The sequence below is a fragment of the Cnephaeus nilssonii genome (genome assembly GCF_951640355.1).
Source record: "Cnephaeus nilssonii genome assembly, chromosome: 10".
Taxonomy (NCBI): domain Eukaryota; kingdom Metazoa; phylum Chordata; class Mammalia; order Chiroptera; family Vespertilionidae; genus Cnephaeus; species Cnephaeus nilssonii.
Window position 1 is genome coordinate 18295230 of NC_137081.1, and position 18871 is coordinate 18314100.

At 37.2% G+C, this 18871-nt stretch overlaps 1 protein-coding gene across 1 annotated transcript in view; it reads left to right on the forward strand.

The window, feature by feature from the left end:
• Positions 1-18871, forward strand: part of LOC307106541 (sperm-associated antigen 16 protein-like) — a gene marked incomplete at its 3' end in the record, with an annotated part of 592327 nt that overhangs the window by 393011 nt on the left and 180445 nt on the right. The window contains exon 7 of the mRNA XM_079783103.1: positions 3539-3665. Within this exon, the coding sequence (XP_079639229.1) occupies positions 3539-3665 (127 nt within the window). The remainder of the gene's footprint in view (positions 1-3538; positions 3666-18871) is intronic.

Sequence of the window (18871 nt, forward strand, 5' to 3'; positions counted from 1 at the left end):
TTTTTATTTTTTTAATTATATTTTTTATTGATTTCAGAGAGGAAGGGAGAGAGAAAGAGAGATAGAAACATTGAATCATTGATCACCTGCCTCCTGAATGCCCCACACTAGAGATCTAGCCCGCAACCTGGGCATGTGCCCTGACTGGGAATCAAACCATGACCTCCTGGTTCATAGGTGGACGCTCAACCACTGAGTCATGCTGGCCAGACTAAATAATAGTTTTGTTATGTAATATTACAGTTTTAAATATGTATGTATTTATGCATGCATGTCTATCTATATAGGCATCCATTGAAAATCATTTTCTTACATTTCTACTGCTTCATGTTATAAATAATATTGTGAGAACCATCTTTTTGACACGTATTGATCTAAGTTATTGACTTATTTAAATGTATCCTAAAGGGGAAATATATTCAATATATGTAAACATTTGTGATATATTATGGTATGTTTTTCAAGAAATAGAACATTATTGTTAAAATCACAGACTCTGAAGTCAACCAGACCTATGCTTGAATTCTCTCCCCAATTCATTCTCTCTGGGTAATTTTAGGAAAGTCACTTGACCTCTTTAAACCTCATTTTTCTCATCTGTAAAATGGGATTATTGCACCTTATAAAATATCTCTAAAAAACATTTTATTTGAAGTCTACCTTTCTTCATTTAGGTTTAGCACATAACTATAGCTAGCCATTGTTTTTCTTACCTAAACAAGTTTTAGATAAAAAAAATTGTTTTTCGCCAGGGAGTCCCTTTCCTACATCTCTCCTCTCCACCTCTAGATCCCACAAACTCCCACTATGTTGTTCAGATGAGCAATATTCTAGTATCTTCTAGTGCCCTATGGCAGGAGATTTATTAGCAGAAGGGCTTCCATTTTGCATGAGGGAGGAAGAGGGACATTGTGTCTTGAGGATATTCCAAGTTTTTGGTTCTATATTGTCTAGCTCTTGATTACTTTCTAAGTGATTCAGAACTATCATGGTTAGAACTAATATTTACTCTAAGAATGTTATGGAAGGACTTGGACTAAAGTAAAACTAGATAAGCTCTATTGAGGCATTCATCATCTATTGGTTTCACCAATATTTTTTGATATCTACACGGCCATAGGCACTGCCTCTGCCTCATTGGCTAACTGGAAATGCAGCTAAGTTGTACCTTCACTACCAAATATGTATTTGTTATCAAATATGAACACAAACTTATTTCTATCACTTAATAAGTTATTATATTTATTTTACCTACTGTATACTTTGCCATGGCTAAATGGTGTTATTCAAAATGGTCTAAAACAATATATATTCTTTTATTAATAAGCATTTAGCACAGCACTTGATTCATTTAAAACACTTAATAAAGTAATATTATCAAATACTTTAACATTGGTCATTTGACAATAGTAAAAGTAAAATGTTAAAATTTAAATACTTATTTTCACACCAAGAGTGATTGAAATATTTATATTTATAAGTGTAGTTCCTCAAATTGTAATGTTCAGTGGTATATAGCACACTTTAAGATTATCTTTAGTTTATAGCACCCAGAAAAGAAAAGTCAATCAAGTCCATAACCTGCCTTTTATGTAAACTGCTTCTAAATTAAATGTATTCTGTTCTTTGAATTGAAAAAAAAAATATCCCTTCTGAAAAATCTTTAAAAGCCTTTATATCTGGAAATATTTTTTTCTAAATTCTAACATTAATATTTCTTATAATCCTGATAACTTTCCTTCTGAAAATTAAATTCACTGATTCTTTACAATTATTATATTACATGTTTACATATCTGAAAACATTCCAAGTTCTCCATGTTCCTTTAAAGTAATAAAAAAGATTAAACATCCTATTTATGAAACTGGGGACAAGGTTGTTGTATTGCGTCACTTGTGATTACAATCATAGAATTTTATTTTATTTATTTTTTAAAATATATTGTATTGATTTTTTACAGGGAGGAAGGGAGAGGGATAGAGAGTTAGAAACATCGATGAGAGAGAAACATTGATCAGCTGCCTCCTGCACACTCCCTACTGGGTATGTGCCTGCAACCAAGGTACATGCCCTTGACTGGAATTGAACCTGGGACTCTTGAGTCCGCAAGCCGATGCTCTATCCACTGAGCCAAACCGGTTAGGGCACAATCATAGACTTTTAAAACTAATGGCATTTGTTGCATTTCTGGTATGTTTAGGGAAAAGCAGAGTCCACTTGGAATGTAACATAAGCACATTTTTAAGAAAAAGGATAGAAATCAAGGAGTAAATGAGAAAAATTATGTGAGCTAACTAAAAATGGTAAGAAGGAGAATTGTACAATAATCAAGTTATTATCTTTAACATTTTAGAATATTTAGGAAGAAAATGAGTATACTTTTTACTTGACATTAAAAAAGTAAGCCAAAGCTGAAAGAGATACTGTATATTGAATGGCAAACAGTATACTGACATCATAAACATTATTTATAGGCCTGATGTGGCCAATACTCATATTTAATTGCTGAGTAGAGAGAATTTAGATGGCAGAATGATGAGAATGAGTATATATTATGAATTGCTGGAGAACAGAAACCCCTGTTACTCATCACTATATCCTGGTCCCTGACAGGAAGTAGATGCTCAATAAACATCTGAGAGGCCAGCATGAGGAGTGAATAAACCTTAAGCTTGGACCTGGTGCATCCGTGCTGGTGCTTCTACATTGGGAAAACACCCATTCCTGTTTCCATAACACTTGAATGCATTCACCCTTCCTTTTGTTTTTCACCTCCTTTATCCAATTACCTTCACCCTTATCCTAACGCATATAACCCAAAAGCCCCAAATGTGTCTAGTAATTTTGTCTAAATGACCACAACAGACACTGTTTCCTTGTCATCAATTTCACCTGGCCCTAGTGATTCTACCTTCAGTGATTAAAAACTCTTCTTTCGTGTTTGTTTTCCTAGCTCTGTTTTTTCACTCTACTTGAGATATTAAAGTATTAGTACTAATTACAGCGTATAAAGTAAGGTGCCCCCCCTTTTAGTACAATGTTTTCATGTATATAGTTTTTAGGTGTAGATCACATATATGACACAGGGTATGGCAAAAGTAGGTTTACAGTTGTGAGTTCATGAAACACAGAGTTTATTCTTGTGTTATTATTTATCAATAATTGTATTATTTTCCATACAAATAACTGTAAGTCTACTTTTTAACCCCACCCAACATGATATGTGTATATGTCCATAAACTACATGGGTGTGTGTATTTTTGTTTTACTACATCTTCTGATATAATTAAATTAATCAAAATGAATGATTTCCTAAAACATAATATTCCAAAATGTATTATATAATTTTATATAGTACTTAAATTACTATTTTATAGCAATTATGTTTCAGACAAAGGTATAATGAATGACTTTTAGTTTAGAGGAATGTATTCTTGTGGACTTAATAAAATTATAACATGTATCTCTTTTGTGTGTGAGTTACTACATATTTTTATATATATGTAAATGCATTTCTTTCTTTTTATATTTTTTAAAGGGTCACATGATAGCATCCTGCGATTCCTGTGGGGTCACAAAACTATGGGACTTTCGGAAACTCTTACCAATTGTGTCTATTGATGTTGGTCCAAGTCCTGGCAATGAGGTGAAATTTGATTCATCAGGTAGGATTTTGTTTAGTACTTGTGACCAGTCTAACAACTGTTTCCACTTTAGTGTTTTTTTTGGTGTTTTCTCCTATGTAAATTTCTGTTCTTACTGTTATATTAGAATATATTGTGTTATATTTCATTACATTTTGTATCATATGTCAGATTATGAAAACATATCTATCTTATATGTGAAGGAAGGAAAATAGAGGAGGTAAGTGTGTGTAAATGTATATAACACAAGTTCCTAGCAGCACCATGTAAAACCTTGGAGCCTATATCCCTTAAAGTCACCATCCAAGGTAAGTAAATTGTTTTTTTTCTGAAGGCAAAGTGGCCGAGAGTAAAGAAGAACAAAAGGTTGGCAAGATAAAATGGAAACATTTTAATGGAATAATTTAAATTTGCCAAATTACCCCAGATTCTTTAGATTTTACAATTTATTTGTAATATATGTATATTCATCTTATTGTTGCAATTATATGCTCTGTGCAATTATTTGATTGTGTTTATCCTTGCTGATGATAAATAGTATAACAACTGATATGAACACACATTAGTATCAGTCGTCTATTTAGAAGGTTAAAATTGCAGTTATATCTTTATTTTTAATTATAGCCTTTTCTAAGTAAAAATGTATATATGTTATTGGATAATATAACTTTTCTTTGCTAGTGTGATACGTGTTTTAAATTTTTTTAAGTTTTGAGAATTTTTAAAATATTCGATAGTAATTGTGGTAGATAGATAGTTATAGATATAACTATTTTAGATAAAGAAATATATATAATGTTTCATTTAAAAATAGTCCATATTAATTCTGTGGTCCAGAAAGTTTTTAGTAATTATAGAGACTTACAACAATTGTGTGTTTGTGACACTGGTTTCATGATATTTACATCACACAGCTGAGATTTAGAATACAGTAAGTTTGCCTTCTTAAAAAACATTAAGCTGTGTTCCTGTTACATATTAGTATATGAACCATGCTAATAAGAATGGCTTCTTTAAACATGTTTTAGACATTAAGACATTTATGGTCCAGTCGAATTCAAAAATATTTTTTAAAATTCTATACAGAATAATAAAGTATATCCAACTATGAGAATTTCATTTTATAATGTGACAGCCTATTGATTTAAATTTATATTTTCAATAGACAAATTTTACCTTGACATCATAGTGCTAAAGGGGTTTTAATTTGGTTTTCACAAACATTTCACATCCTTAAATCCCTTTGTATTATTTGAGCTAGCATCTAAGTATTTATGTTCTTGAATTTTGAACCCTAAAATTTCAAAACTTTTAGTAATACTTTATAATAATATAAATTAAAGGTGTTTTGAAATGCTGTGCAATCAATAATAGATATATATTTTACTTGCATTATTAAAAATGTCTCCACTTGCTTTTTACTGTCCTTGTCATACAGCCTGAAATTTCTTCTCTATACTTAGTCAGGTAAACCTGATTTTAAATAAATATAATACCTGATTTTAAATAAATATAATCTTATTATACAACAATATCATCTTAAAGTCTTTAGAAAAACAAACCTATTTTTCTCTCCATGACTGTTATATTCTTGGTAATTCACTAATATTAAAGTATGAGGATCAGGGGCAGAACAATAAGAAACTTAAAAGTCAAAGAGTTTAAACAGGGACCCTATTAATGAAACCACTTCATCAGTTTGAGGACATAAATTTCTCTTTTAAAGTAAATTTCTTGGAGTAACATTGGTTAATAACATTATATAGTTGTCAAGTGTACAAATCTATGATACATGATGTGTATGTTGCATTGTGTGCCCACCACACAAAATAAAATCATCTTTCATCACCACATATTTGGCCCTGTTTACCCTTTGCTACCCATCCACCCCTTTCCCTCTGTTGTCTGTGTCTATGAATTTCAGTTTTATATCCCACATATTAGTGAAATCATATGGTTATTAGCTTTTTTTCTGACTGACTTATTTCACTTAACATAATATTGTCAAGCTCCGTCCATGTTATCACAAATGGCAATATTTCATCTTTTCTTATGGCTGAGTAGTATTCCATTGTACATATGTATCACATCTTTTTATCCAATCATCTATTGAAGGACACTTTGGTTGTTTCCATGTCTTGGTCATTGTGAATTGTGCTGCAATAAGTGCAGGGGTACATAATCAAAACATTGAATACTTGAGGGCATATAATTTCAACTTAACCTTCCCATCCCTTTGACCATTTCTTTAAGAAACATACTATAACCTCATCAGACAAAAAAAAAAAAAAGACATACTATAATTAACTTTAATTCTGTTTGAAAAAATTAATGTCATGAGCTTTTTTCTCATTTAATAATGAGAAATTTGTGCTTCTGTCACAGACATTTAAATGATAGAGATTTTAAAAGGTTGAAATTATCAAATGTTGAAGGAACAAAGGAGAGCAAACACAAGCTCTAATGAGGGCTTGAACAGAGACCTGAAAATCACAAACACCAGAAATTATGTTCGTCTTTAGGAAGTAAAGAAGTGTAAGTCAAGAGCAGAACAAAATCAAAATATGGATAGGAACGCATAGATCTCTTCTAATCTGCATTTATTCAGGAAAAATATTTATGTGAAAGAGTACAACAAAATTATATCGAAAATATTTGGACTATGAGGATAAGATCATATCTAATTTTATAAGCTCAAAATGCACTTCTATTTGACATACTTTTATTTACAATCATTTTTCAGGAAATGCAGGAATAATTAAAACTCTTGACAATAATTAACATTTATTGAAGACTCACATTAGTTGTGTCAACTCATGTTTCCAGGTTAAAATTCTGACAGAATTAAATTGTGCTGTTATACACATCTAGGACATTATTTGTCACAACTTTACTCTGAGACAGATTCTGGTCTGCTGCCTCGGCTATGTCCTTCAACCTGAGAAAAAGTCATTTAAAACATACATGTAATGTCATCATCTATATATCCTATTTAATAAAGAGGGAATATGCTAATTGACACTCACACCATCGCAAAGATGGTGGCGCCCACAGCCAATAAGAAGGGAATATGCTAATTGATTGCCCCACCCTCAAAGATGGTGGTGCCCACAGCCAATAAGGAGGGAATATGCTAATTGACTGCCATGCCCTCAAAGATGGTGGCGCCCACAGCCACAAGATGGTGGTGCCCAGTTCCCTCAGCCCCGCTGGGGTGGCAGGCAAGTGGCAAAGCCGGGCCCACCCCAGGCAGGCCTGGCCACTCTGTGTGCCTGCCTCCAGAGTCCCCCAGTCCCCCCCTCAGCTCCCCAGGGCTGGCCCGTGGCACAGGCAAGCCTTGGATGGTGGCTGCCCAGCTGACGCCTGAGGTGCAGGCAACCCTCAGATGTTGGCTGCTCAGCTGCCCAGGGCCAGCCCAAGGTGCAGGCAAGCCTCAGATAGTGGCTGCCCAGCCGCCCAGGGCCGCCCAAGGCTCAGGTAACCAGGACCAGCCGAGGCTTGCGCTGCCAGCAGTGGCAGCAACAGAGGTGTGATGGGGCGTCACCTTCCCCTGATTGCCAGGTTGCCTCCTGCCACTGAGGGCTCCCGGACTGTGAGAGGGGGCAGGCCAGGCTGAGGGACCCCCCTCCAGTGCATGAACTTTCATGCACCGGGTCTCTAGTTTATATATTTATAAACACATAAGCAACCAGATGACTGGACGACTGGACGACCGGCTGGTAGCAATGATGCACACTGACCACCAGGGGGCAGACGCTCAATGCAGGAGCTGCCTCCTGGTGGTCAGTGCGCTCCCACAGTGGGAGTGCCACTCAGCTGACAGATGGGCACCAGTACTGCGCTGACAGCTGGCTAGGATAGCTGCAGCTGTGGGAGCCTCTCCGGAGGACACTCCCACTGCGTGCACAAGCCGCAGGGGGCAGCAGCGTAGTGGGGCCGGGGTGAGCAGGAGTGACGAGGCACCCAGCCTGGGCTTGCACTCCTCTCCAGCCACCTGCTGCTTCGCGCACTACTTCTCACTGTGCAGGATCGTCAGACTGCGGGCTGGAGCCCAACAAGCTGGCAGGTAAGGACGGGCTTTGCCAGCACGGAGGTCCACTGATCCCTGCAGGCCAGGCCAAGGGACCCCACTGATGCCCAAATCCGTGCACCGGGCCTCTATTAATATCATAAAATACATATGGAAATATGGATAGCATTATTAGGTACTTAATATCAGGAATGTAAGTTGTTCAAAATTCTAAATTAATATCAGATAAACAAAAATTTCAATCATTTTTTATGTTTCTGGATCAATTTAATTGAAAAGCATCTTGAGATTATGAGGTGTTCTGTTTAAAAGAGCTGCTTCCACCACCCCAGCTGGTATTGCTTAGTGGTTAGAGCATCGGCCTGCAGTCCCAGGTTCCTTTCCAGTCAAGGGTAAATCCCTAGTGTGGGGCATGCAAAAGGCAGCCAATCAATGATTCTCTCTCATCATTAATTTTTCTATCTCTCTCTCCCTCTACTTTCTCTCTGAAATCAATAAAAATGTATATTAAAGAATAACCAGAAAAAAAAAAAAGAATAACCAGTAAAAAAATAAAAAATAAAAAAAGAACTTGTATGCTTGCATATAAGCCTAACCAATGGACACAGACAACAGGGGGTGAGGGCATGAGTTGGAGGGATGGGGAGGGGGGGTTAATGGGAAAATAAGGACACATATGTAACACCTTAATCAATAAAGAAATAAAAAGATAAATAAAAGGGGAAAAAAGGAACTACTTCCATATACAATGACTTATCTTTATAAATAAGGGGTTACTTGTCACTGCACATTCAACACAGTATAGAAATAAATTGGGGTAGAGATCATTAAAAGGCTGAAACTGTTATCCATAACATTTGACTTCAAATTTTTATGTATATCAAAATTGACTCATGATTTTTTAAGCACATAAGTAATTTTTTTCATTTTGAATTTATAAAAGTAAATATGTACTACTAAAAATACTACTTTATCTTTTAAATTTGTTATTTCTCATAGTGTATCATTTTAAAAATGTATCTTTGATAAAAATATTAGAAAACCAGTGATATAGTAAAAGAATATATATTGTAATTCCAAGCCTTAGGTCTTCAGCATCTCTTAGATCATAAGCAAATTATTTAATCTCTCTGAACTAAGATTCTCCATGGAGGAGATCATTTTTTATAGTGTTCTGATGTGTTTCAAAGGGATAATGTATATCCTATAATGTGGAAATCCTAGTACAATCACCTTCCATGGTATTTCTAGCTAGGGAGGGATCTCAGAAAGTCATTCCAATCACTTCATGGATGATAAGAATGTATGTCTATTTTGTTGTACAAATAAGATGCCTAAGGTTGTGTGATAGTGTAGGAAGTTTCTAATGAAATTATAAAACACTAATGAATAGATATTAAAACAAACCTCATTTTCATGTAATAGTAAAAATAATTTAAATGCTTAACTAAGAGGTAAGGTTGCATATAACAGTACATATACAATATATTAAAATCAAAAGGTTTAAAGACGTATGAATCACTGTCTAGAGATTAGCTTTTCTGTTAGTGTAAGAAATCTGCTTCTCACACATTTAGAAGTGGAGTTGCATATGGCATAGCATTATTTACATAATGTTATATTTGCAAATACATTGCTTGTGACAAACAGATTATCAGTGTTTACAGATATATACATATATTAGTACATATTTATAACTTGTATATTTGTAAAAGGATAAGTGTTCCTTTCTCATTAAACAGAGAGCCTCCTGGTAATATAATGCTACACATTTCTGCAAATATTCACTATCTAAACAATATCTCTCACTTGGCATACTCAAATGCCATATGTTTTATCATTCAACAATTTATTACAATTTCAGAAAATGTTAAATGGAATTGTGTGAAGTAATAAAAATGAACTGTGAGAATTTATACTTACACTTCTACATTTCTCACTGCCTCATGTTTATGTAGTTTAGCAACACATGCATTTGTCTCCTCTGTCAAAGATAATTTCGGTACGTTTGTAAAGTCACATCCCTAGACAATGCAGGAACTAAAGTTTGAGCCAGATGAGGACTTTCAGTGGAAAGCTTATTAGAATCAGATCATCAAAAGGGGCAAGGTTTCCTACTACTTGAGAAAAACCTAAATATTCTCCACAAGCAAAACCACAATAAAAATTATGAAATGGGGGGAGGGGTGGCCCCATTGGAAAATATGAAAAGTATATGACCCCTCCATAATTTTTCAAAATATAGTAACATCCTCCCAAAATTGTTGGTTCAAAATGAATTTATTGTTTTGTGTTTTGTTAGTAAAGGCTACTTACTATTCATCCTTGTGTGTTTAAAAGGCAGATTGTAAATTCTTTCTGATGGACACACTGCACCTTAACGGGAAAAGTACTCATTTAGAAATTAGAGAAGCCCTGGTTTTGAATTTTGTCTCTAATACTTATTAGCTGAATGGACTTGGTGAAATTTCTAAACATTTCTGAGCCTCAGTTCCTTGAATGTGGAATAAGCAAAACCTATTAGGATTTCCACTTCCAAGATAAAATAACGGGGACCAGATTTACCCCACTACTTGAAACAACTAAAAAGGAAAAACAGATAAAATATATGAAATGGTGTGTTTTTTTTTCAGACATCAAATATTGGGCAATGAAAAACAGTGGTACCTGAGAGAGGGCAGTCAGTGAGAGGAGCCCTACGAAAGCCCCAGAATACTGCTTTGAGAGTTTCTAGGTCACAGCTCAGGACAGATGAAACCACAGGGAAACCCTGCGGTCTCTCAGAGTTGAGGAGACAGAGGGGGCAGCCCAGGGCAGCCAGAAAGCCAGAGTTTGCAGGGCAGAGGACAGAACAGAAGAGAGCAGCACACAGAGAGAGAGAGAGCTCTGGAAATTTGCAGAAGGTCTGCTCGTCTTTAGCTGAATAGAAATCAGTATCTGCTAAGATAAGGCCAGGGAAAATTCTGTCTGGAATTAAAAGGAAACTTCCCCAGAGCTCACACAAGCCTAGGAATGGTTTTTATCCCTACCAACCAGAGTGGGGAAAAAAATCTTGCCATTCAAAAGGACAGTAGGGCCGAAACCGGTTTGGCTCAGTGGATAGATCGTCGGTCTGCGGACTGAAAGGTCCCAGGTTCGATTCCGGTCAAGGGCATGTACATTGGTTGCGGGCACATCCCTGGTGGGGGGTGTGCAGGAGGCAGCTGGTCGATGTTTCTCTCTCATCGATGTTTCTAGCTCTCTATCCCTCTTCCTTCCTCTCTGTGGAAAATCAATAAAATATATTTTAAAAAAAGAAAAAAAAAGGACAGTAGGTAGAGAAAAGATTGCCAAGCTCTAGCCCATGGGCCAGCCTGACCTGTGTTCAGATAGAGTTTTAATGGAAAACTCTCATTTGCCACACCCACTCATTTGCATAGATTCTAAGCCTGGTTTCACACCACAGCAGCAGAACTGGGTATTTGCAACAGAGACCATATGGCCTGTGAAGCCTAAAATACTTAACATCTGACTCTACAGGAAAATAATTGCAGAAGTAGAGTTACCTCAGTAGTGAGGCAACCTCAGCCCACCACGCTCTGGACTAGTCCTCTTCACTAATGTCCATGGAGCTATCTAGTTGGCTCATCTAAAAACCCATTTAATCTTCCCTCCAGCTCAGTGAGATTGTTAGTTTTTCCCCTTTTTACAGAGAAGGAAACTGGGACAAAAAGATAACAGCAAGCACAGAGACACCTGGCTGATCAAATGTGATGTCAGAGTTCAAAGCCGTCTAAGTCCAGAGACCAGAATTTAAACATCATGTTATTCTGCCTCTCGTTTTACTAATAGTATTCAGTTTCATATTGATTTATGGTCTATTAGGAGAAGTGACCCATTTTCTATGAATATTGAAATAATCCCATTAATGACCACTTGACAGTGTTTGACTCAGTGCTAAGACACAGAATCCTGTCACTAGTTGTCAATTTGTTGTCTCTGAAAGAAGAAAGGAAAAGAGAATACCCCTACTATTATCTGTCAGGTTTTTGATGTGTCTTATGCACAAGGGGGTATTCTAGATGCCTGTACATTCCTAATGGGATTGGAGACTCCAACCCTACACCTCAGTATGAATTATGTGAGCACCTGCAGGACCCTTATTTCTGCCATTTATTTTAAGTCCCAGCCTGATTAGAAACTGAAATAAGAATAGAAGGAAGCAAGCTAACCTCTTTTATCATCTAAGGCATATGGCAGAGCCAATCTAAGTTTCTCCTCCTAAAAGCAAGTCCTTTCTACCACATCAATTTCCTGAGAAAGAAAGCGACAAGGAGAGAGGCTAAAATATAAGGGAAAAGGTGACCAGATGACCCTGCTCAATTATTTATAGTCCCATTATTTATCCCTCCTCTTGAGTGGCCCTTTTGTGTATGCGAAACCGTTTTGTCCTCGAGTAGAATATGGGCCTCTCTGGTACTGGAGAAAGGAACTGGAAAACTAAAGGAAATCAGATTGTGGACCCCAGTCTATGACTAATACCTGGAATGAAGTAAATTATACTCCAGATTCTAAAAGCTGGGCAAGGTGCTTTCCCTTTTAATCATCACAGAACTATGAGTTTTGTTCCATTTCTCCCATTCTAAAGAGTTTTGAGAGCTTTAGTTACACATGTATATTAATAAATACACACATGTGTAGTCTTTGCAGGCCTGAGTTGCATTTCATTTAATCCTTAACTCTAGAAAATTGTAAAGGAAAATTTTTAGAGATTCACAGGGATTGTTTTATACCTTATCTTTAAAAAAGACAAACAAAATAAACAGCTATATTTTAAAATTTGGTTTTGTCGTGTTAAGCCCTGTGTTAGAAGCAATTTTATTTACCTGATGGCAATTATGAAAAATAATATTGTACTAATAGGAGGGACACCTTGAAAACTTTAAAGGCATATTAACCAAAGATATATTAATTCAGGGATAATATTCATAGTTGTATAAAGTATTATGACTATAAACCAGTTTTGATTGTTTACTAGTATTGTTCATTCTGAATGGTTCTTGACAATGCAATATCAGTTGTTAAGTATTTAGACAATTATTCCAGCAATGGTTCATCAATTCTGAGAACTGAAATATATTGAATTGCATAAATTATGACAAATTAATATAAATAAGTTACTGGCTTTAAAAAAGAGTAAAATGTATACATGTTACAAGGTCTGTTTCTTTCAGATAGCGTGGTGAAGGCCGGGAACAGGGTGCAGGTGTTGGCTAGAAGGGGTTAAGGGGGCAGAAAGTGGACATCTGTAATACTTTCAATAATAAAGATAAATTTACAAAAGAAAGGTTATGTACTTAAACTAAGGACATAATTGCACAAACTACAAAGCCTCCCTTTTGGAATTGCCTTTACGGTTTTAAAAATAATTATTTAATATCCCCAATACTCACAAATATTTTTTCTGAGTCTGGATTGAATTTGTAGAGACATCTACAAATTATTCACATCTTATGAGTCAGCAAAGGGCATTTGAGTCAATCACAAAGTGAGGCTCTAGAGAATAAAGATTGTCGTTCATATATGATTTGTAACATGAAATTGAGCAGGACACTTAATCTCTGTTGATCTAAATTCTATCGTCTTTAAAATGAGAGGCTTGGCCTGGCCGGCATGGCTCAGTAATTGAGTGTCGACCTATGAACCAAGAGGTCATGATTTGATTTCCGGTCAGGGCACTTGCCCGGGTTAGGGGTTTGATCCACAGTCTGGGGCATGCAGAAGGCAGCCAATAAAGGATTTTCTCTCATCATTTATGTTTCTATCTCTCTCCCCCTCTCTCTCCCTCTCTCTCCCTCTCTCTTCCTCCCTGAAATCAATAAAAAAAAAAGAGAGAGAGAGAGAGAGAGAGAGAGAGAGAAGAATTAAAGACTTAAATGTAAGACCTGAAACCATAGAAATCTTAGAAGAAAACATTAGTTTTTGTCATGCTAAGCCCTGGGACATTTCTTGTAGCAATATTTTTTTTTCTGGTTTATCTTCTTGGGTAAGGTAACAAAAGAAAAAGTAAACAAATGGGGCTACATCAAACTAAGGTTTTGCACAGCAAACTGTCAACAAAATGAAAAGACATTTAAAAAATTGAGTCTCACCCTAACTGGTTTGGCTCAGTGGATAGAGCGTCTGCCTGCGGACTGAAGGGTCCCAGGTTCGATTCCGGTCAAGGGCATGTACCTTGGATGCGGGCACATCCCCAGTGGGAGGTGTGCAGGAGGCAGCTGATCGATGTTTCTCTCTCATCGGTGTTACTAACTCTCTATCTCTTTCCCTTCCTCTCTGTAAAAAATCAATAAAATATATCTAAAAAAAAATTGAGCCTCAAATATAAATGACATCTGTATTGCTCAGCAATACCAATTTTTTAAATATATTTTTATTGATTTCAGAGAGGAAGGGAGAGGGAAAGGGAGATAGAAACATCAATGCTGAGAGAAAATCATTGATCAGCTGCCTTCTGCATCCCCTATACTGGGATCAAACCTGCAACCCAGGCGTGTGCCCTGACAGGGAATCAAATCATGACCTTCAGGTTCATAGGTTGATGCTCAACCACTGAGCCACTGGGCAAATACCGATTTTTAATCTTGCACACCTAGCAACACATTCAGTCCCTGTTTCAAAAGGAGTTTTGACAAAAAAGAAGAAAAAAAAAAGCAGAAGCTCCAACGTTTTAGTAAATCAATGACTCAATCAAACTCCTCTTGTAAGGACTATATGAGATAGTAAGAATCTGACCCATTATAGTCAAATCAGAGCAGGAAATTACTTACCAACCTTCCAAATTATAGCCTTGTGCAGATTCAATCAACTACTGCAGCTGCAATTACCTGGATTCTACAAAAAAAGTCACAATTGTGCTATTAATTTCTCAATTTTGTGTAGTACTTTTTCAACAAGTATAGTTTTCATTGTTGCTTAGCTCTCTAATGTAGTTGTACTACATAGTATTATATTTGTAACATTGTTAGCATAGATGACAAAAAGTTCTTGGAAATATTTTCACATGCAGATAAAATATTTCCTTGGAAGTCCATTACAAAGTCTATATTCATAATTATATACAATTTCAATCTAGAAAATGCCCAAATGATAACAAATTCTAAATGAATGCCATTATATTTGATGAAGATTTATTTTATACTAGAGGCCCAGTGCATGAAACCGTGCACGGGGGGCGGGGTGTGTGTGTGTCCCTCAGCCCAGCCTACACCCTCTCCAATCTGGGACCTCTCGAGGGACGTCAAACTGCCCATTTAGGCCCAATCTCAGTGTCAGACATCCCTCTCACAATCCAGGACTGCTGGCTCCCAATCGCTCACCTGCCTGCCTGCCTGATTGGCCCTAACTGCTTCTGCCTGCCAGCCTGATCACCCCCTAACCACTCCCCTGCCAGCCTGATCGATGCCTAACTGCTCCCCTGCCAGCCCAATTGCTCCTAACTGCCCTCCCCTGCAGGCCTTGTCCTCCCAACTGCCCTCCCCTGCAGGCCTTGTCACCCCCAACTGCCCTCCTCTGCAGGCCTGGTCCCCCCCAATTGCCCTCCCATGCAGGCCTGGTCACCCCCAACTGCCCTCCTCTACAAGCCTGGTCCCCCGCAACTGCCCTCCCCTGCAGGCCTGGTCCACCCCAGCAGGCCTGGTCACCACTAACTGCCCTCCCCTGCAGTCCTGGTTGCCCCTAACTGCCCTCCCCTGCAGGCCTGATCACCCCCAACTTCCCTCCCTTGCTGGCCATCTTGTGATGGCCATCTTGTGTCTACATGGGGGCGGCCATCTTTGACCACAGGGGGGTAGCCATCTTGTGTGTTGGAATGATGGTCAATTTGCATAATACCTGTTTATTATATATGAGAGTATTAATGTAATTAAGATTTGTTTAATGTATTTAGAGTAGTTATATGCATATAATAATTTACAAATGCCAAATTATTTTTCAACACATTAAAAACTTTAAAAAGATTTGTATCTATATACCAAGTGTGAGAAATAAGTTTCATAACTAGCTATATCTTCATTTCACCTATGCAATAAAATATTTGAATGCATATAATTAGCTATGCCCATATATTTGCAGATATAATAAAAATTACATGTACATGTGAGCATAGCTCACGTTGAAATATGACAATGACATTTTATACCTATATTATTCTAGAAAATGCATTTGTATAAAGAAATAAGACATAATCAGACATTTGAGTTTTTCTAAGGTACATAAAATTATTGTATTAAGAAGAATGTATTATTTTAACTTAATAGCATATAATAGTTTATTAGATTTAAAATTAATATGGTTAAAATTTGCAGTCCACACATATTTCATATCCCGAAGTCAAGTAACCCAAGCATTTGTCTTCTTTTTAATAGACTCTATATACAAAATTAAATAGATAATCATCCTTAATCTGTCAAGCTGATACTTTTAAATAGGATAATCCTTTAAGGGAAATTGTAGTTCAACAGATGTGCAAATAGCATGGCACTGTTGAAGACGAAGCCTGCACAGTTGGCACTTGTGATAACTTGCAGTTATACTTATCTAAAATTAAATTTCAAGCAATATTCAAATATGATTTACTCAGTATGCTTGAGCTCAGAAGTATCTTTTCACACTTGTAATATAAGAAGACTATAAATAAAAATAGTTTAAAATCATCTTCATACAACATCCCTTACTATGCACTCCCCTACCCCACCCCCCAAAACTTGAAAGAAATAGTGTGGTATTGGTATTATGAAAATCAATACTCTGGAAATGTTTTAAATAGTGAGTTTGATAAACATCTCTGAATAATAGATAAGCATTTCATGCCATGCCTTATATCCAAGGATTTTATCATTCTCTCTTTTGTATTTTTATTGGTCTAATGGTAGAAATTTTGTTAATTCGGTTGACATGTATTTATTATAGGAACTGTTCTAAATTCTGAGATTTAGTGATTTAAGTTAGATTAAATTTTTATTGACAAACCAAATTGAAGCAATAGACATCTGTCTGAAGGTAATAACTGGGAAAACTGTAAGTTAAGCTGTTCTGCATGTAATATGCTCAGTATACCATCAGAGCATAATTTACATTAGACCAAGCCAACAAATATAAAACATGTTGATAACTATGTAGCCCCCCTCGCCCCCCCCCCACACACACACACACTCTGTCCAGGGCAAGCATGGAAGCAGAGAGAACAGTGATGCTGTCCATGCTATGACCCAGAATTAAAGAGCTTGGACTAAGGCAGCGACATATCAAGAGTAGACTTTCAGAGATCCTTATGTGGGGGGCACTGTCTGCAGAGAATGTAAAACAATAATAAAACCGTCCTGAAGAAGGCCCGCTTTTTATTATCACCATAATTTCACCAATTTTAAACATCGGAGAGTAAATACTTATCCCCAAAGGCAAATGCTTCAATTGCCCCCCTCCACCCTTTTTATGCCAGTGGACATAGGTGACAACTGAGAAACTGTTAAAAATGCCATCATATATTTGAAGGCAGTCAGCATAATTTGCTGATGAATAGATCTAATCTGTGAGAAAATGCAATCTCAAGCATAATTTCTGTAGCATTCAGGTGAAATATGACACTGTGATAAATACTTTATACCATGTAATATGTATATAATAAACTTTACATATGGTCTAAGATTTGTTAGTAGATTACTAGTATGTACTTCATTGATTTTTCTTTCAGTTAATTTGCCAGTTCTATGCTGTGTTTCTTTGTCATATGTTTTAATACCAGGTAAATTAATTTCCATTTAATTAATATTCTTTTTATAAGAGTTCTTGATTATTCTTGTTTATTTATTAATGTATTGGTTAAGATGCTTTTGGCTACAAGTATCAGGAACCCCAACTTGAACTGACAATAAGGAACTTTTAAATTTCACATAAGAGAAAGTCCACAGGTAGGGCCAGCTTTGGATTTGGTTGATTCAGCAAATCTAAGATGTTTTCAAGGAGTCAAGCACTTTATTTCTCCCTGTTCTGCCATCCTTGGTGTTGGCACTGAGGTGGTCCTGGCATCTCCACAGATCATAATGCAAGGAGACAAGATCTGGGGAAGGGATGAGACTGTCTTCCTGTGGCTCTCAGAAGAGGAGCAACTGCCTCTGGAAGTCCTCTAGTCGACTGCCCTCATGTCCTTTGAGCCAGAATTGGGTCATGTGCACATTTCAGAATGAGGCCCTGGGGAGGGGAATGATTACTTTTATATCCCACAGTGGTGTCAGCTTCCCCCTGGGTATGTGTATGCCTGTATTTGATGAGGGAGGGAATGTAGAAGAGAAGGAAGGCAAGGAGAAAAGAAAGGAACTAGGCAGTCATGGAAGGTCTAACTACTAAAGCAACACAAAAGAACTCAGGAATAAGAGAGAATCTACCCAGGAAATTATTTTGAGGGAGACTAGAGGAACATTTCTTTGGATAGTAAAGAGAAAACCAAAGCATCAAAAAAAAAAAAAAATTGAACTAAAGCAGTGACTTCAGAAATTATTATGAAGACAACCCACAATAGGAAATTCATTTTCTATCACTACCCTAAAACACAATTTTATGCATTATGAGTGTGGCCATGTGTCTGTATATATATATGTACATATATTATTATATCTATGGTAATTTATAGTATATATAATATAACTAGAGGCCTGGTGCATGAAATTTGTGCACGGGGGTGGGGGGTCCCTCAGCCCAGCCTGCACCCTCTCCAATCTGGGACCCCACAAGGGATGTCCGACTGCCCGTTTAGACCCAATCCCGGTAGGATCGGGCCTAAATGGGCAGTCAGACATCCCTCTCACAATCCAGGACTGCTGGCTCCCAACTGCTCGCCTGCCTGCCTTCCTGATTGCCCCTAACCACTTCTGTCTGCCAGCCTGATCACCCCCTAACCACTCCCCTGCCAGCCTTATTGATGCCTAACTGCTCCCCTACCAGCCCGATTGCCCCTAACTGCCCTCCCCTGCATGCCTGGTCACCCCTAACTGCCCTCCCCTGCAGGCCCGGTCACCCCCAACTTCCCTCCTCTGCCAGCCTGGTCACCCCTAACTGCCCTCTCCTGCAGGCTTGATCGCCCCCAACTGCCCTCCCATGCAGGCCTGGTCCCTCCCAACTGCCCTGCCCTGCTGGCCTGATCACCCACAACTGCCCTCCCTTG